The 19,952-nt window shown below is 39.6% G+C and overlaps 2 protein-coding genes across 3 annotated transcripts; both read right to left on the minus strand.

Moving 5' to 3' along the window:
* Window positions 1–2,006: 2,006 nt before the first annotated feature.
* Window positions 2,007–11,499, minus strand: faxca (failed axon connections homolog, metaxin like GST domain containing a). Of its 2 annotated transcripts, XM_028040452.1 has the most exons (7): window positions 11,258–11,499; window positions 7,898–8,033; window positions 7,528–7,724; window positions 7,076–7,293; window positions 6,607–6,723; window positions 5,285–5,639; window positions 2,007–5,202 (listed from the first exon to the last, which is right to left on the minus strand). In XM_028040452.1, exons 1-6 carry the CDS (start codon window positions 11,497–11,499, stop codon window positions 5,308–5,310), a joined length of 1,242 nt encoding a protein of 413 aa, XP_027896253.1. In that variant the 3' UTR covers window positions 2,007–5,202; window positions 5,285–5,307. The 2 variants fall into 2 exon arrangements, with proteins under 2 accessions (XP_027896253.1, XP_027896252.1); XM_028040451.1 differs by having other exon boundaries at window positions 2,007–5,639.
* A 1,721-nt stretch (window positions 11,500–13,220) lies between these two features.
* ccnc (cyclin C) lies at window positions 13,221–19,861 on the minus strand. The gene is made up of 12 exons (XM_028040454.1): window positions 19,706–19,861; window positions 19,318–19,424; window positions 19,069–19,153; window positions 18,425–18,494; window positions 18,191–18,242; window positions 18,052–18,107; window positions 15,534–15,569; window positions 15,082–15,173; window positions 14,926–14,993; window positions 14,739–14,818; window positions 14,405–14,523; window positions 13,221–14,288 (listed from the first exon to the last, which is right to left on the minus strand). The coding sequence occupies exons 1-12, from the start codon at window positions 19,801–19,803 to the stop codon at window positions 14,234–14,236; spliced, it is 918 nt and encodes a 305-aa protein (XP_027896255.1). The 5' UTR covers window positions 19,804–19,861; the 3' UTR covers window positions 13,221–14,233.
* Between the last annotated feature and the right edge of the window lie 91 nt (window positions 19,862–19,952).

The raw sequence follows: 19,952 nt of genomic DNA on the forward strand, positions 1-19,952 counted from the left end.
ATTTCTGCTGCTTGTGCGTATTGTTCTATCCCACTTTTCCTTCCACTCAACTTTCCATTAATATGTTGGATGCAGCATTCTGCGAACATCCACCTTCCGTAGCTCTGATTTGTCAGTGAGAGTCTGCTGGACGACTGTCAGCAGACTTTCTTATCATTACTACACATTAATGTAATAAAAGTGTTATTTATTGGGCTTCTGTAACATTCAATTGTTCTGAGAAACTGAATTTTAGGTTTTCATTCTTCAACTGGTATCCTGTCATGCATAAGTTTATGTTTTAAAATTACATTTGTGTAAAATTGAACCTGAATTAGTAAATTGTTTACTATAGTACCTAAAGAGAACCCTGAAATACATTGTTAGTTACTTAACATATTTACATATACTGGTTCCATTAAACTAAGGGTTTTTTAATGTAATATAATAGTGCCAGCTATGTCAGTTATCATAAATTAATTGTATTGCTTCATGTTCTCAGATTATGTTCTGATTTAGTGAAGTTTGCAGTTCAAATAAAACTTTGGTCATTTTATTTTACTCAGTTTAAACTAATAAGCAGGTTGAAATCTAAAACTGGGTTCATTCAGCTGCCCTTCTCCAAAAATCCAGATTTTGGTAGTTTTCTCAGCTAGAAAATGAATGCTAAGCCTTCCATTAAAAAATCTGAACAATATTTTGATCACATGGCAAAAGAAATTACATTTCAGGAATAAAAAAAGAAGGATGTGAATACTTGTGGGGTTGTGTTAGTTGTTTCTTTGTGTAAGGGTGTGTGTATATTCCGAGGCAGGTCTGAATCCAGCTCTCTGGAGGACCCCGCTGCCTGAATCCTGCCTTATCATCCGACGGCCATCTGCCCTCCTCCCGGCCCTCACGCTCCTACAGGCATCTCCTGCATTATTCATACTGCACACACACGCCGACACACGCACACACACACAGCTGCCACCTCTCACACTATGTATCCCGTCTGAACGGAGATGCTTCAGTATTGTTGTCAGTCCTCGTTTGTTTTCTCCTGCCTCTGTAAAGCAGACTTTGCTGGGATTCCAGTTTGTTTGTTTTTTTCTTTTTGCACAATACCTGCATGATGGGCCAGAGCCATCAAACATCGCTCATTTGTTTGCTGCCGTTTTTCTCTTGCTCCTTGCTGTGCCTCCACAACTTGCTTTTTTCACATTCTGTGCTCCTTTTTGTCTGTTTCTCTGGAGCTCCTGGACAAAGATAAGGGCAAAGAGTTAATCCGTCAGCAACATTGGACAGGCTTAGCACCGTCACAGGGCAAACACAGTCGGGCAAGATTAACGGACAGAAGTATAAGGTGACATGAAAAAGTGTTTGCCCTCTTACAGGTTTATTCAGGTTTTTTTTGGTCAAATCTAAATGTTTCAGATCATCCAAAAAAGTTTATATTAGAAAATAACAACCTGAGTAAATGTGAAGTTTAATTAATAGAGGTTATACTGTATCCACAACAATCTGGCACCATGTGAAAAATAATCAACCCCTACAACTGATAACTGCTGGTGTCAGATGTCAAAAAGCATCTGTGAAAACTGGCAATAGAGGAATATTGGCCCACTGCAAGATCACTTGAGTATCTGTTCAATGTCGCACCACAGCATTTTAATAAGACTGAAGTTCAGCCTTTAACTTTAACTAGGCCACTCCAAAATCTTGCAATTTTATTTATTTTTTTAGTCATTCAGAGGGAGGAGTTGCTGGTTTGCTTTGGATCATTATCCTGCTGCATAACCAAATCGCATAGGAGATAATTCACAAATATGATGTGAAACATTTTCAACACAAAGAAGAAAAAAAACCCCCAGAAATTTCTTTGAGGGTGTAAATAGTGTTTTCAGGGCTGTACCAGAGAGAAACACCTCAAAACCTTGGCTAAAAGTGATGCACATATTCCTTTTTTTTTTCACTGCAGGTGACGCTTCTCTGGAATATTAATCAACACCAAGTCAGTAAATAACAAGGACACACCAAAGGCAAAAAAAAAAAAAATCACAGCTATTTTTAATGAAATATTGAAATGAATCAATTTCCATACAGCCGTTTATCTCCAGTTGTGGTACATTCTGAAAATCTTACACAGCATTTTCTCGTAGGCCATGTCGGCGTTTTAATTAGATTTTTTATTTTATTTTTTTAACTCTCTCTTATTTACAGCCAGATGATATTTCACAAGTTTGTTGCACAAACACGGAGAGACGATGTGAGGCAGCACCTAGAGTCTACAAGCCAAAAATGTAGGCGGGGGGAGCGACCATACACGAGAGTTAAGCCGGCGTTTCTGCAGTTTGGTCGTGTGGCGAGGGAAACCTCCCGTCGTCCTGAAAGGAAGGAGAAAGTTTGAACTTCATGCAGCACTTACAGAGAATCACCCGAAAACTGGGTCGAACATGCAGTCATGGCAAAACGTGGGAAGCATGAAAATGTTTGCCCAGTTTTCTTTTATGTCTGCAGGTCAAAGGAGAATGTACATTATTGCACAGATACACAGCTCAACGTATTATTCTGAGAGCAACATGTAAACATAAGAAACACTGTCAAAATATGAGCACATAAAAACAAGAACAAAACAATTACATTAAATAAACCAGCATTTGGTAAAATAATCTAAATATATTCAACAAATATAAAAAGAACTAATATAAAAATATTTAAAGCATATATTGGCCCTGTTGTAAACAATAGAGCAAACCTGAACTTTGTAGAGCCAAAAGGCAATATCATGCAGGAGAAAAATATTAAGATGAAGCATAAAAACAAAAAGTTTGCATTTTTCATTACTTAGTTACATCACTAAACTTCTACTTCAAGGTCTCTCCCATACAGTAACTCGTGAAGGCCTTCCTGTCTTCTTTGATATTAGTCCAGCAATTCTGTAGTTTTTTCCTGCCTTGCAAAATGCAGCAAGAACCTTTTCACATTTTGTCGTGTTTGTCTACAGACCTCAGTGCATGCTGTTGGGATTTAAGTGACAGAACAACAAAAAGTAGTGCTTTAACTTTAACAAGTCAATATCTGCAATGTGTGGTGTGGATAGCCTTGAAAAAACCCCCCAGTGCATCTAACAGCAGAAGTCTTTGTGTGTCATTTAACCAAATCCAGCTGTTCTACAAAGGCCTCAGAGGTTTAGCCAGAGCATTAGTGAACAAACGGCATGATGAAGACCAAGGAACACGGCAAGGCAAGTCATGGAGGAAGTCGCAGAGATGTCTAAAGCGGGATTAGGTTAGAAAACAGTATCCCGAGCTTTCAACATCTCACAGAATGAAAACATCATGACGCAACTTCAAATCCACCAAGACCAGTAGCCAAGAGAGATAACTCTGGAGGAGGCTCAGATTTTCAAATCTCAGGTGGGAGAATCTGTAGATACAATTAGCCATGCAATAAGAGCTTGAGCTATTTTGCAAAGAACAATGGTCAGAAATCTCCAATCTTTAGATGTGCCAAGCTGATGGAGAAAGACTGGCAGCTTCGATGGCAGCAAAAGCTGTTTCTGCAAAGTTTTTCTTTTTTCTTTTGCCCCAGGGACAATGAATAAAGTGCACATCTGCTGAAGCTGAAGCAACGTATCACCATTCAAACGCGCATAGCAATAAAACAAAGTGAACCTAATTTTGGATAGAAACGTGAATACTTTCCACCTCAAGCAGCTTTTCAGACGCCCCTGCTGGTGCACTGTGAGCATTTGTTGAGTGACAAACACACATAAACCCTACACCTTCCTGCTGCAGATCCAAAACAACACCACAAACCAGCTGAGGCTTTTGTCTCTCTGTAGCTAAAAAAATAATAAATCAACACAACATCAGACTTAACCAGGCAATCTATGACTAAATGAAAGGAAGCCTAACGGCATAGTTTTGTGGGCACGTACCAGCCATGCGCTTTAATTCAATATGTGAGAATTTAGTCTTTTTTTAAAGAGATTGTGTAACGTGCTCTTGATGCTTGAATGCATCTTAGATATTTCTTTTAGCCAAAGCTGTGGCCAAAGTAAAAACACAATGTGTAAAAGTATAAAACTGTTCATCATTTTGCTAATGATTTGTCAGCAATAAAGAGCCAGACTTTTTTCTGTCATCTTTCAACGTGGTCTCCATCATGACTTCTTCAAATAATGAAGAAATAATGAAAGACTTTTAAAATGTGCTTTAGATTTATGCAGCTTTTCTCTGGTTTTCAAAGATTCGGGTGAGAAAATTGGAACAAACTGTATGTCTTTTTTTGTTGTTGTTTTTAAGATTTTTCTTTGTCACCAGAGGCCTTTATTGACAGTCACCAGACAACAAGTGGGCAGACTGAGAAAGGCAAAGACATGCAGCAAAAGTTTTAAAATAAGTAAAAATAAGTTTAATAAATTTTAAGCCTGTGTGTAAATCTTGAACATTGTTTGTTTTATGCCTTAATGAAGCATAGCACAAAGTTAAGTGGCTTTGAAAGGAAACTGATTTGTCAGGCATTCATCGAAACCACTTTGAAAAATAATAAGTCAGTCTGGCTCTTTGGAAACAAGATGTACAGAAACGATAGATGGCATTTGCACAGATTTTAAATTCCTATGTTGGATACATTCTACACTTCTAGATGTGACTGCAGGTATTACTTCGATCCATGTAGCAAAAGCAGATGGGACACAGGACAGAAGTTTTCAGGGGTCTTCTTGCTGATCGAGGACCACCATAAACTGGACTTTAAAGGAGAAACACTAACAATATTTACATTATATAACAAAGGACATAAGTTTCGGTTTTCAGATTATCTACACACTTTATATGCATAATATAATTCCGTATCCTATCCATTAATTTACTTTGATTCCTAGAAATATTTACACTGAACGGCTTGGATTCAGTCTGGCGTAGCTGCAGGTGTTGACGTAACTTCACCGAGAGGCGTTCAAGGACCAGTCAGTGGAAAACACGCACACGGCGGAATGGTGGCGCACATTGCTACGAGGAAAAACAGTGGGCGCGCGCACATGTAGCTGCCATGATCACCAAGATGCCAAGTATGTAAAAGGGTTTTGCCTGCCGACGACGTGGAGAACCTGGAGGAGTCTATCAGCAGCAGCCGCGTCATTTACTCCTTTTAACTTTGCAACCTGTTGCTTTTTTTGTTGGCTACTTTCTTCCTCCACTGGAGATTTGCAGGGACACCTCTTTCTGCTCTGTAGATCTGTACCAACACAAGGAATCTTCAGCTATTAAATGTTCAAAGAGGTAGGTGAGCTCTAGCTCCCCCCTGTGGGTGTGCGTACCTATGAGTGTGTGTCGTGTTTTGTCAACACTTGAGCTGATCTATTTCAGAGCACTCGGTGTCCATGTCGGAGTCGTAGAGAGAGTGGCCCGTGGGATCGCTGACGGGCGACGGGGGCTCCTGTGGAGTGGAAGTGTGCGAAAGGTGGGAGAGGTGGGAAAGCGGAGAAGTGTGCGAGTAAATCGTCTCCTGGGAAGTGTCTGTGCGAGAGTAGAGGCCCAGGTCTGGGAGCTTGGATGGCGTGTCGCTGAGCTCGGTGGCCAGGTTGTAGCGGAAGTCCTCCAGGTCCACGAACCACTCGGGCCAGAAGCGCCGGCGGATGCGCTCACAGTACATGGCCAGGTTGATGAGCTCGCCTGTGAGGGACAAAGAGCTCAGTGAGACGAGAAAAATCAATCATTGATTTACAGCTTTTCCTCCGGAACAGCTTGAAGGAAAACTGCATTTGTTTGACCGGTCTTACAAGCGTTGTAAGGCTTTAAAGAGCATAATGCAGAGAAATTATTTCAAGACATTTTTATCTTTTAAGGCAAATCATATTGAAACAAATCTCCCACAGCTACCGCAATGTTTCACTCTGCTCAAGTTTGATTTAATCAGACTGTAAAAGATTCTACTATCAAGTTTTAAGAGATTTTAGATTTTAGCTTGCATGCTCTCTTCAGAAGAAAAAAACTTCAGTTTCGCAATCTTAGCGCTCAGTCTATGAGTGGAGAATTTAAAAGGCTGCTGTGACATGTAGAAGACAAACAGCAGTTTGCCATAAGCACCTGCTGCACCTCTGACTTTGCTGTCACCGGTTTCTGTCTTGTCTTTTCATTTCGGAGGAAATTACTCCAGCAACTAGATTGTTTCACCACTTCCATTTACATTTTTGCCCTGCATTACATTGGATTTTGTTGTTGGCGATACGCGCAGATGTAGCAGCTGGTAACTCTGATACGATGTTTGTTGAGGACACGCTGTTTGCCCTCTCGATGAACAAACACACTGATAACATCCTTCTTCTATGGGCTGTGAAACCACTGAACAGTAACGCAAATGCACAAGCAACTTCTTACTGAAGAAGTAAGAAGTTGCACTTTATGCCACTTTATTACCACTTATTGTGCTGTTTAAGGAGCATTTATATTTATTATCACTGCTTATACGGTTTTAAGATCTGAAATGTGCCGTTTTTCTTTTTATTGTTGTGACTGCACTTCTAATTTTGTTGTCCAATTGTGCAGTGTTAAGTCACATTTATTCATTAGTTTACTCAAGAGAAGATTTTTTTTTGCATTTAGTAAGAAACATATGCATTTCTTCTTCTTGCAACCTCACCTTTGATGAGCTGCTCCGGTCGGGATCCTGGTAGAGTCCACATGGCCGGAGCCAGGTGGCCAAACACGGTAGCATCTATTGCTGAAAGCTTGGAGCCCATGATGTACTTCTTATCACCTAAGTGGGGCAAACAGAAGGAAATATGTCACCACCAAATTAACAATAAAATGCAGAGGGGCTTTAGATCATTGCCATTTGGGTTTATATATGGATACGCAGCTGTGGTGATGCTCAGCAGATGTTATATCAGACAGGGACTCCAGATCACATCCAAACAAACACACTGATTGAACATCAGACCACAAACAAAACAAACAAAAAAAAGAAAATGCCACCAGAGGTCAGTGTTGAGCTGTTTGAGTTGCCATCTCAATTACCTTGTTGCACAATGAACCGAATGCTTTTAAAATAAGTTAGATCTGAGATGTAAAGTCTGTTAATAGAAACCATCTGATAATCAAAATGTTACCTAGCAAGGTGGCCAAGGTTCGCATGTCCTTCTCCATGAGGCTGTAGACCTCCTCCTTAGAGAACCGTCCAATCCCGTGGCCGTACATTTCCCTCTTAACAATCCCGCCAGTCAGGTGACTCAGGATCCACTTGAGCAGGTCGCTCAATGGTCCGCTCACCGACAGCATCTTCTGAGTCTCCTCCAGGTTGTCCACCCACTGGCAGTAAGCCATAGTCCTGGGACACAAACAGGCACCTTTGTTCAGCAACGAGAAAACATTTAAGGTCATTCTGTCTTTGGGGCAAAGACTAAAGGAGCATCTAGTTCTTTGGACATTTGACCACTTTCTGACCAGAAACGTCGTGGCATTTCATTAAGACTTCATGTGCCAAGCAATGCCCCTCGGAGCAGTAAAGTGTCAAAACATGAAAACTTCTACTGGAATGACTACTGTTGAGATCCATTCTCACCAGTAAAAGTGTTCTTCCACCATTTTGGTGATGGCGCGAGACAAGGCCCTCTCGTGCGGCGTCAGGCTCTTGTTCAGGCTCACGCCCAGCCTCTCCTCCAGAAACTCGACGATGAACTCGGTGCCGTAGACCTGCTCCTGGTTGTACTCGATCCACGGCATCTTTCCCTGCGGCGACAGCCTCCCGTCAAAGTAGTTCTGGAGGAGATCCGACGCGATTCAGGGAGATTAGAAAGTTGACAGAGCAGACAAGGGTGGAGGGCAGGTGGTAACAGTCAAAGCAGAAATAGTTAGCCCTAGTTCAAGAAGGAGAGCTCTGATTTTTTTTAACATCGTTCTTGTTTTATGATTATTATTTTTACTAATCACACCTGGTAGGGCAGGTCGGCCATACGGAGGTAGGTCTCCAGTTTAAGGCAGAAGGGGGAGAGGGAAGGGGCCCCGGATTTGGGCCGGGAGAACTGGTGGAGGATGATGGCATCTTTAGAGTCCAGCTCCTCTTCTTTTCTATGTAGAGCAAACAGGGACAGAGCTGAATGTCACAGTGTGAGCTGAGGGGATAAATTGCATCCTCTCAATATGTATCAGCGAACTCTAAAGTTTAATCTCAGGGTTTGTAAGGCTGGACTTTAAACGAGTAAAGTTAAACTTAAGGACTGGATAACTAACTAGTAGGAAATGTCCAGTACTTTGCAAAGGTGTTTAACCACCATGAGAAAAAAGTGTGCATAGGCACCAAAGTATCTACAGATCAAAAAGTCAGGTTTTCTGTTACGTGTCAGTAGAAACTAGGACTATCTGTTTACAAACTAAATAAAACCAAATATTTCTGAAATAAGTCCAGCATTGTTGGAAATAATTAAACAAGTCTCTAAAGAATAAAAGTTAAATACACAGTGAAAATGACAAAAATGCCTACTTTATTTACAAAATAAAAAAGTAGAATTTCTTCTTATTTCACAACGCTTATATATTTTGGAAACTAGGAATGGGTCAATTACTGTATTGTTTGTTGTTGGGTTTAAAAAACAACAACCAAAAAAACATTTTAATAAGTATCATGATTTATTCTGATAGAAATAAATTGCTGATAGTTGCACCCCAAAGTTAAATCAATTGACATTTTTAGATGCTCCAATAAAAATGACTGTGACCTTGTTTTCTTGTTTTTTTCACAGTGTCATTTTTATGAGCGCAATAATAAATATCAATGTATTTGAAACTAATTAAATGCAATTACAGTGAGTCATTCAGCAGTACAATGTTACTGCTTCTATTGAAGTAGCTTATTTGATAATGGCATCATATTTGTGTTTGTGGGGGCTGTAGTGTGTGCTGTGACACACAGTCCAATACAAACATTTCCATATTCAGCAATTTTAAAATATTTTAATTTACACCTTTAACTATATGGTATACTGGCACAGAATCAACCCCCACTTATTAAGAAGCCTTAAGGTTTCAGCTCTGCTGCATTTAATCTGGAGTTGAAGGAAAGATTGTTATAATTGATTTGATTCCTGCTCTCTCTGCAACTGACAGATCTTTGTTAGTTTGGGTTAGAGATGTGCAAATGCCTTCCACTGTATTTATACTCCTTGGACTGTTTTACATCTTGCTATGTTGTAAACAAACATCACAGCTCTTTATTGAGCAGGTTTGCATCATAGTGAACAGCGAAAACCGACACACAACAGTTGTCAAGTTCTGCCACAGATTGTTGGCTTGATTATGACCATACTTTGACTGGCCCTTTTTAACATATGACTATCCTTTGATCTGAACCATTTAGCAACTGTGTGTTTAGTCTCACTCTGTCCTGCAGGCAGGGGAGAGTTTGCTCCAGGCTCAAGTTTCTTTGCGGTCTCTAACAGCTTTTCTTCTAGGATCGCTCTCTAATTATCTCCATCCATCTTCCTTTATACTCTGACCAGGATCCCCTGTTAAGCAACCCCACGGCAGAATGATGTCATCACCATGTTACATCACAGGGATGGGTAAGGCTAGAAAAATTGGTCGGTCTCTAATGAAGACAAAAGATTAAGACTAAATAATAATTTATGTTTAGCTTCTGTAGGAACTGAACATTATCTAGATAAAACATCTTGGACCTCTAAAATGGACAGTAAATTGGCACATTGTGCCTCAGTTAAATGTCTTTCACAAAAGTGTAAATTCAAAGACAGGCTATCCAACGTCTTTATCAGTTCACTCAAGCACTGCATATTTGAACCTGTATTCTAAAAACTGACCATCACAGAAAATAGAGCCTGTTGATATGAAGCCACTTATTGGACAGAAACACGCCTACAAATGGTCATGCTGCAGGGAGCTGTCCACTAAGTTCAGGTGCTGAAATGTTTTAAGACACCAACTAGTATCTGAGGAGCCGTATGTTTCAGTGTGGGGCTGAAAGGTTCTCCCACCCAAACAAACCAGATTATTTTTTTCTAACAATATCAAAGACATTAGTTGTTGTTATTGGATTCAAATATCTGTGAGATTGTAATACGATGCAGGGCACGCGGAGAGGCGGAGAGCTGCACTATTTACTGTCACAGCCGAACAAACAGCTTGATCTTATGCTGCTAACCAACCCCCAACCTGGCCGTCTTGGGCTACAAATACGCAATAAATCTTTTAATCTAAATAGTAAAATTCTTGATTCTCCCCTGACTTTAAGATGAATAGTAATTATTTTGTACGGTAAGCCAATGGAGAGGGGTTTACTTGTAAAACGGAGTGGAAAAAAAGCACCCCGGTTTTAATTTTACAACCAGAAATCTGAAAAAATGTGGCTTGCATATATTCATTCATCCCCCTTAAGTCAATACTTTGTAGCACCATCTTCCAATAAACTGCAAATATAGATGGACTAAAACAATAACCTGTTTTTGTGTGAGCCATTCCACCACAGCCCTCGCTGTACTCTTGCAAATGTTCTTTTACGTAGTATGATTCAAATATCTTGCAGCTGTAGCTTTAAACAGAATGTTCTTTTTGACAGTTTTCTACAAATGGTTGCACTACATTTTATTTAGTGGTTTTAGTGTGGAGGGGGCTGAACACAAATCAAGGTTAGAGCATTTCAGATTTGAAAAATACGTAAATATTTGCTTCCGCTTCTCAGCTTTGGTGTGTGTTGGTATCTCGTGTAAAATACCAATAAAATACATTATAATGGATGGTAAAAAAAAAAAAAAAATAGCAGAATGTGAAAAAGCAAAAGTGGCGTGGATACTTTTGGATCACACTAGATTAAATAAATCTCAAATGTCTGACATTTGCTGTAATTTCGAATGTTGTGCAAAAGTGGGAGGAAGCTGAAATCGATTTCACTTTATTATATCATAAGTGAGGCGTTTTGTCATTGAGATGCGGACAACTCATACTGCTGCTCTTCTTTATGTGAATTGATGCCATAGTGGAGCCAGTCGAGCATATGCACTGGTGGAAACCTAATGTGTTTGTGAGGATGGAGGTGGAGGAGGTGGGGGTTCCGTTACATCACAACCCACCCCTCACGATTCCTTATTTTCTGCCAGTCTGCTTCCTCACTCCGCCCAATCGGACCAGATTAAGTAACATCAAACCCTAAAGGGAGGATGCAGCAGAAATCAGATATCTAAGATGATCGCAATTCACACAGTGCTTGCTTTTATCCAACAGAGGCCTGCGGAGGGCTGAGGAGGAGCGCTTCTCCTCTGACTGCCTCCGTGTTGTTTTTCTACCTGATGGTCAGCAGTTCGTGCAGCAGATAGGCAGCGGCAGCCAGCAGAGCGCCTCCGGTCACATACAGAGTCTTCCTCCACCACGAGTCCGAGCCCAGCGCCGACATCATCCCGCCGTGGTCCTGCAGAGGGTGGGCGACGATGTACCCGTAGAGCGACAGCTGCTCATCGAAGCTCCGGTTCCGGCCGAGATCAACCGCACACGACCCCGTCCAGGCGAAGCCGACGACGCGCCAGTACATGCTCGGTGTCCCCCGCAGCTTTCCGCCTCGCTTTGGCAGGTCGGGTCTGCATCGGCGGGGGCTTCATGGGTCCCGACCGAGGCGGGGGCAGAACAGCGGGAAGAGCCGGGGGGACACAAGCATCCCGTTCGGGGTTTATCCTCCAGCTACCGGGGAGGACATACTCTGAAGCCCGTCCTGAGCTTTCTGATTTGACCCCCCCGTCTTCTTCTCTACATTCTGTCAAGGCGGACCAGCTGACAGGCGATTTCCGGTTGTATTTTTTCAAAATAAAAGTTGTGGGGGGGGTTTTTGTTTGTTTTTATCTCAAAATACTGAGTTCCATATAACCTTGCAACTTTCCTGATGCATGTTTTCACATTTTCCAAAGTCATACTCAGAAAGAAGTGCCAGCATCATGCTGTCACACCCCTTTCTTTAGCAGGGATGGGGTAACTGTTAAACAGAAGACAAATGGGCCTGATAATAGTGAAGTAAACCTGAAATGTTATAAAACATTTTCAGAGAAGATTGCCTTTTTGCCCCACAATGCAAGATTATATAGTGTGGAAAAAGACTTGCACCATATATTACCATACACACATCATCCCTGCAATAAAACATAGTGGCAGCAGCACTATGCTTAGTAATCCTGGAAGAAAACGCTTTAAAGGCTGCAAAAGGTTTGAGACTTAGATGGAGACTTGTCTTCCAGCAGAAGAACGACTGAACGTACAAGCTGAGCAGCAATAGAAAAATAAATGTTATAAAATGTTTTATTATTATTATTATTATCATTTAATTCATAGTAATTGTTATAGGGGAGGACCAAATTCTCCTTAATGACACTGCGGCAAATAAAATAAAATAGAACATAATGCGGCAGCTAAAACAGCAGTGAATAAAGTACTATTACCAGTAAAAACAGAGACAAAACATATGCTCATGAAAATGTGGATTCTGTTACAACAAAAACAAAATTCTGATTTAAAAAAAAAGCACAAAAGTAAAGGAGAACAAATAAAATGAACAGTGACGCTCTCTCTATGTACCTGCATATTCTGTGAAAACTATTCACTTTAGTTTTACATCTTCCTCAGATTTGTTTCAATTTGCTCAATTTATTTTTTTCAAAAACACACTTGTATAAAATCCAAACAACCTTTGGAGACTTTGTGTCAAGTATTGCGAAAATCCTAAGGACGAGTTTCGACTCTAATTTTGAAGGAGACATGATGTACTTTGTGCCACCACTTCCGCTTTCTTCTGCAGGCTTTGGGCTCCGAGTTATGTCACTAGAATCGACTGTATCAAAAGGTCAAGTAATACATGACAATACGGAAATAATTAGACTTTTAACTTAAAGCAAGACTGCTAAAACTTTGCTCGCATTTTAAAAAAAGTTTAACTGTTTGACAATGAGTGTTACGTATCCCCCAGCTTCACCACGAGGGGTTGACATTGAACGGACTCCTTGTACCACTTTTATCGATGCAGTTCTGGAAAATTTTATTATCTTGAGCAGAACGTAAAAAGTTATTAAAAAAAAGTATATTTTTGACCCTTTGAGAGAAAAGGTTCGGATACCTCTGTTTTAATCTATTGAGGGGCACATGTATTATTTAAAAAATATATTTAATTTCACTGTTTAAAATGGCAGTGGGCGTGGCCTCAGACAAAATAACGTTATTTTGTTTTGAGAATTACATTTTCCAATTTTGCCAGAGAAAGCAAAACAAAGATGAGAGCAAGTAATTTATTAATACTATAGACATATTTCACATGTTACCTGAATGTGTGTGCTTTTAATAATGCCCACTCGAACACACCTTTCACTGAATCACATTGACAGACATCTGCAGGTAAATGCACAGAGATGTCAGAGCAGTTTGGTGTTTTATAAGCCGGCAGAGGGCAGATAGAAAGTAAATGACTGATAGAGCTAGTTTAGGTTAGCATTTACTCCAAACAGTTGTCAATGAACGATTTTAAAGTTTCGTAACAGAAGCCAAACACCAATGAAAATTCCAACTGATCTATCCAATAAAACAGCTGAGCTTTAGCACAAGCATGAAGCTAAACAAAGTCAGAACTTTCTTTAAGAAAGCGAAAAATTCAAAATTATAAAGCTATTTACAAAAGAGAAGGGATTGGGACACAGTAAAACAGTAATTTGCTTTCACAGAACTAATTTCCACTTTAAAGGTGAGCTTTTCACTTTCCATACAGTTCGATTAGGCTGAAGACTTTTCAGAAATTAAGAGTCTCGCGTCTCCAGAGCGGAATACCTCAATATAAATGCATTCAGAGAGCAGAGGTCCCTGAGGAATGAAACCCCACCCATCCTGCTATCCACACAGATAAACCACAGCACTTGTGATCAAGTTTTACTCCAATCCCACGGAGCTCCGCGTGGAATGACTCCTCAGGGTGGTTCAAGGATGTCAGGATCATCACAATGATGGATTTTTACTGAGCGATCACATCTGTTCCACTGGTCAGCTTCCTGCTCCACTGTTCTGCTTTATTCATATCAGAGTGGTTGGCCTAATGGAGAAGGTTGGCTGCTCACTGGAGACTTCTCAATCACTGCCTGTTCAGTCCATGAATCCATAATAATCAGAGAAGGAGAGGCTGAGACACACCTCCATTTATGATGATCAGTCTCTATATGATTGTGCAGTGTTTGTTTGGAAACGTTCAACCCCTCCCAAAGTTTAACATCACGGATTCACATAGAAACGCAGACAGGACGCTAAGACTGGCTGTAGGAGTTGCTTTGGTTCCCATTGGAGCTCTGATCACTTTCACTGCACAAAGCAAACAGTAAGAAACAGCCAATTAAAATATTGTTTATATGTTATTTATTTTTTTTCATAGAAAAACAATGCATTTTATCCAACAATCAAAACAAATCCAGTCATACCTGTTTGGAGGTGGTTTGGGTTTGGGCATCTTGTTTAGAACGGCAGCTATCTCTTTACGATCATCAAAATTTTTCCACTGGTCATAGAGCTTCAGGATGACACGGATAATCTCCAGGATCTTAAAAAAAAACAACAAAAAAAACACAAATTAACTTCCTTTTTTTTAAAAAAAATACAAAAAAGTGGCACTATTTTACCAATCATTCCATATCCTCAATTGAAGGATTGTTTAACCTTTAATTTCCAGCTAAATCTCAACTAAATCTGTATTTCATTTGAGGCGCACATTACATTTACAACATAAATGCCCACTCCCACTAATATCAGTCTTACTTTGTCCATGTCCACTGAGAGCTCAGCAAACCACTGCCTGGCATCTTTTTGCTGCACAACGCAGGCAACATGAAGACAGGCTGCAGGGGGAAAAAACTGATTAAGTCAGATCCGATAAAACTTATTTCAAGTCTGTAACCAGATTACAGAGGTGGACTAAGAAAAGGCGAGAGGGAACGACTGTTACCCAGGGCGATCATGAAGGGAGGGTAGAGAAGGCACAGATCTGTCCTGTAAGTATCATTCACTATTCGCCTGGGAAAGACACGACAGAAGACACTGAGTGACGACGCCCGAAGCAACGTGATTTAAGAGGTGCAGGACAAACGGCACAGAATCATACCAGGCCAGAGGCAGCAGCATGTCCTCCTGTCCCATGTCCTGCACGTACTGCAACAAAGGTCTGTAGGGGTGGTACACAATCAGGCAGCAGTCCTGAAACACAGCAACATTCAGATGATCACTTAAAGTGCCCTGCAAAAGCATTCATACCCCTTAAACCTTTACATTTTTGTCACGTTACAACCACTGGTTTAATAGTACTATGCACTTTTTTGTAACATTTAGTTGCATTTAGCCACCCAAAGTCGATGAATACACCGCATGTCATGTAGGGAACAGTAAGGAAAATGTGAAAGCAGTTGATTTACTCAAAAAAGTGAATTTTATGAACTGCGGTCTCTGAATGTGCAAAGCTGGTAGAGACCCGTTATTGTGACGGTAGTAACGTGATAGAAAGTGTTGAAAGAGTTATTGTAATCTCATCAAGAACAGACAGTTAAATAATTTACTTACCATTAACTCCAAAAGGTAGAACTCACACTCCAATATCTGAAAAGACACAAACCAGCTTTGAATGGTTTAAAGGGACAACATCCAACATGTCCAGAGCTACAAATAACAAATCTTACTGGACGATAAATTGTCAATGTAACAATTGTGACAGATGTTAATATTGCTGTTTTGAGATCATTTTCAAATGGTCTATTAGTAATGGCATAATAAATCGAGTTCACCCTTTCAAAGGCCAGTACATTTTAATTTTGTAAAAAGCTCTTAGCACTGAAACTGGAAGATTTTTCAAATATCCAAAACAAAACATAACCAGAAACAATGAATAAAATTAAAATAAAACACACACATCTGATACCATAAAGGAAATGGATTATGTCTCTCTAAACAACATTGTCCTTCAAAAAATATCAGAATGGAAATTAATTAGTTGATTTTAATTTATTATGCAATTAATCTATGGATTGGTTATTACCAAAGGCTAACATATGTCTGAAAAATTTGGACCAAATTAGCTACAAACCTTTCAGATATACACTACGTTCTAAACTATTATGCAGATTTTCTTAAATGGTCAATGCAAATGATGGTCAGTATAATTTTCAAGTCATGAACTATTGTAGTATAAATCAAATTTTACTGAACAAAGCTCCCCATGAGAACAGTATTATTTTCAAAAATAAAAACTCAAAATGCATTGTTCCAAATTATTAAGCACAGCAGATTTTCTAAACATTTTATGGATTATAAAGATCTGCAAATGGTCATTCTTTGAATGTGCAGCATTAAGTGGTCACATGTACTAAAATCAAAAGCTATTTCTATCAAAAACATCTTAACAGAGCGAGTTACATGTTAACATAGGACCTTCTTTGATATCACAGCACCATTCTCGCATCCATTGAACTTGTGAGTTTGTGGAAAGTTTCTGCTTGAATTTCTTTGCAGGATGTCAGAATACCTTCCCAGAGCTGCTGTTTTGATATGAACTGCATTCCACCCTCAGATCTTCTGCTTGAGGAAACTCCAAAGGTTCTCAATAGGGTTGAGGTCAGAGGAGGATGGTGACCACACCATGAGTTTCTCCCCTTTTATGCCTATAGCAGCCAATGACACAGTGGTATTCCTTGCAGCATGAGATGGTGGATTGCCATGCATGAAGATGATTTTGCTACGGAAGGTACGGCTCTTCTTTTTGAACCATGAAAGAAAGTGATCAGCCAGAAAGTCCATATACTTTACTGAGGTCATTTTCACACCTTCAGGGACTCTGAAGGGGCCAACCCATAGCAGCCAATGACACAGTGGTATTTTAACAGCTGCTCTCTTAATCCGATCAATTTGTCTAACAGAAACCTTCCTCATTATGCCTTTATCTGTACAAACCCATCTTTGTTCTGAATTAGCTACAAATTTCTTCACAGTACGATAACGCTTCAGTTTTCATTAAATATCTAATGCTTTCATACCTTGTTATACGGCACTACAGTATCTGATGATTTTCATCAGCAGAGATCCTTTCTCTTTCCCATATTGCTTGAAACCTGTGGCCTGCTTAATAATGTGGAACATCCTTCTTTAGTAGATTTCCTTTAATTGAGTTCACCAATCAACCCAGCTCTCTGAAATTAATGATAGTGATTCAAAGAGCCCTGACACACTATACCATCTATAAAATTAATAGCGCAACAAAAAATGTAATCTTTATGACACTTAATTCCAATTTGCATAATAATTTGGAACACGGTGTATCTATAGCTTTGTTTGGACTCTGTATATGTTGCATTAAAGTTCACTACTTTGATGTGCTTTTACAGATTTTAGTATTCTTATCTTCTTTAAGAATTCCATTACATTATTTCCAGGGACGGTGACCTTGTAGACACGAGGACTGTTGGTCTTAACCTCCAAACAAGCCCTAGACACCATCAATCTCTTTTACTATGTCTGCAATGTAGACAAGAAAAATATGTTTACATGTCACAGGTCTTTGTTAACTCATTCTGCATTGTGTGAACCACTCCCTCTTTTTGTTGCTTCACCGTGGCCCGCTGTAATTTGTAGCTGAGGCAGCAGTTTGTTAAAACGGTGCTGATGACGTTCTGGTAACTTAATGCTGGCTAAAGAGAGGTGAGTGGATCTATGCACGAGCAGTAAACCTAATGAGTTTTTATCACAAGAGTGCCAACATTAGCTGTAGAATCTCACATACTGACGGACAATACTGTAGCGACAGCGTGATACAGTGTAAGGAATTCCTGGTAAGCTGAAAAGGCAGTACATAAATAACTGCACAGGAAGCGGCAGTATGAATAGTTTGGGTCATCGTCTAGCATTTAGTTAGTTATGGGGTTGATTTTGGTTATGACTATGTTTCTAGAGGAAAACGTTGTCGATTATGTCTACTTTCAACGTTTAGGTAGAAATGTAATTATGAGCTTAAAAACACTTACAAGCTACCATTGACTCTCAATATCTCAAAGTTGTAAGATCAAATTAAAAAAGTAAAAAATTTACTTACGTGATTCATTCTGTAGGGAAACTCCTTTGGAAAGGCGTAGGAAAATCTCGTTTTCACTGTTTAAGAAAAAGTGAATATTAGCATAAAGAAGAACGCTGTGAAAATGTACTTTCAATTTTCATTGAATGTGTTCACGTACACACAGACGTCGCAGCAGAAATCAGCCTGGTGTTGGACACAACTCCAAATTCCTGGAAGAAGGTAAATATGAATGTTAGGTTCAGGCAAACACACAGCACAACATAAATTGCAACAAGAAAGAAGAAGAAGGCAAATAGAACAATGCATAAAACGAACAAAAAGCAAAACGAAAAGTTTTATCCAACAACCTGAGGAGGTAAAATTAGGGTCCAAACACTTGAAATGTTCTTACTTCAACTTTAGAGGCCAGGAAAACACAGGTAGGAGCCATGAGCACAGGATCGATACTTTTAAGAGAATACCTGGAAAAACAACAGCAGCAGGTAAAACATGTTTCTGACAAACAGCAAAGAGATGGAGAGCACATGGAGCAAAGACTGTGCTTAGACTAGAGCTGAAATGTAAAATACAACACAGAGCATAAAAGTTCTGCAAAATTAAGTACAGTTTACATCCTGATATGGTGCACTTGAAATTGATTACATTGTGTTGTTTTATCTAAATAAATATGTTGTTTTAGTAAGGCTATCGTGATCATCATCTAGCCCAGGAATGCCCAAAGTCGGTCCTCGAGGGCCGGCATCCTGCATGTTTTAGTTTTCCTAAAACCCTACATTTGAAACTTAAGGGTATGCTGCACAGATCATGAGGGGAAAACATGCAACAGCAGCAAAACATCTTAATTCATGATGCGCAAAATAAAAATAATGAATTAGGGGAAAAAAAGTTAAGTCTCATTGTCCCATCACAGCATTTTCAAATGAACCTAAGAATCTTTCTTGAATGTCTTCTAAACTAACTTTCTTTCCCAAGATCAGAAGTTAGCAGAAATAAAATCTTACCGGACTCTACAGCAGTAAACTATAAGCAGCTTACCTGGCATAGAAGCGTTTAAAGTACACTGTGGCAGTAGCAATGACCTGCTGTCTGAGCTTCAGGTGCTCACCCAGAGCCTGGATCACTGAAACACACAGGATACGAAATGCATTTCAAACAGAAACAAACAAACCTCGTCTACAGCTAAGCATGATTATCTGAAGTGCTAAAACCTGGAAAAAATAGCAACCAAAGCATTTGGTGCTACTATTGACACATGTAAGGTTGCAGTTTAATTTTTCAAAATACCGTTTGCGAAAAAGATCTGCAGCTTCCAATACTCCTCTTCTGTGAGGAACTTCAGGTCCTTCTGACGCTCTTTCATCAGATCCTGTTTATCCAGAACCCACTGCAGACTGCAGGGAAAAAAATAACATTTTAATAAACGCACACAAACCAAGCTCACACACTGCACAATAAAAGAAGTGCAAAGTTCAATAACAAAAATAGAGATTCCCGTTTCATTTGAAGCTTGAATTTCTTCTCTTTCTGTTTTTATTTAAAGAAGATATTTTTCAGTGAGCATCATTAGTTTTGAGAAACTAGCCCCGATTAGCCGCGAAGACAGCTAGGCCTCACAACAAAGACACAAAAACAAAATAAAGAAGTAACATGTCGAAAATTTCTGAAAACTCACTAATGAGAACTCTGCCAGAAGTTTCCCGCCATGTCCAAGACGTTTATGTAAAGGAAAATATTTTTGTATCGATAATATTCCTCCACAAAGGAACGCATACAGCAACGAAAGTAGTTCTGCTAGCTACAACGGGAGTAACATCAAATACCTTCCGGGTACCGCTTAATATTATTTGGTTCCGTCTCTTGCAGTGCAACTTTAAAATTCTTAAACTCAAGTGTGTTTCATCGTTTAAATTGAATAAATA

This window comes from Xiphophorus couchianus, chromosome 15, assembly GCF_001444195.1.
Source record: "Xiphophorus couchianus chromosome 15, X_couchianus-1.0, whole genome shotgun sequence".
Classification (NCBI taxonomy): Eukaryota; Metazoa; Chordata; class Actinopteri; order Cyprinodontiformes; family Poeciliidae; genus Xiphophorus; species Xiphophorus couchianus.

What these genes read in the sequence shown, in the direction of transcription:
- ccnc (XM_028040454.1), bottom strand. Translation starts at nt 19,803, where the DNA reads ATGCGTTCCTTTGTGGAGGAATATTATCGATACAAAAATATTTTCCTT. An exon ending in TTCCCTACAGAATGAATCAC is followed by an intron (nt 15,570 to 18,051) that starts GTAAGTAAATTT and finishes GTGTCTTTTCAG; the next exon opens with ATATTGGAGTGTGAGTTCTA. An exon ending in TCCCTTCATGATCGCCCTGG is followed by an intron (nt 14,819 to 14,925) that starts GTAACAGTCGTT and finishes TTCCCCCTGCAG; the next exon opens with CCTGTCTTCATGTTGCCTGC.
- faxca (XM_028040452.1), bottom strand. Translation starts at nt 11,499, where the DNA reads ATGTACTGGCGCGTCGTCGGCTTCGCCTGGACGGGGTCGTGTGCGGTT. An exon ending in TGGCCGACCTGCCCTACCAG is followed by an intron (nt 7,725 to 7,897) that starts GTGTGATTAGTA and finishes GATCTCCTCCAG; the next exon opens with AACTACTTTGACGGGAGGCT. An exon ending in GTGGAAGAACACTTTTACTG is followed by an intron (nt 7,294 to 7,527) that starts GTGAGAATGGAT and finishes TTTGTGTCCCAG; the next exon opens with GACTATGGCTTACTGCCAGT.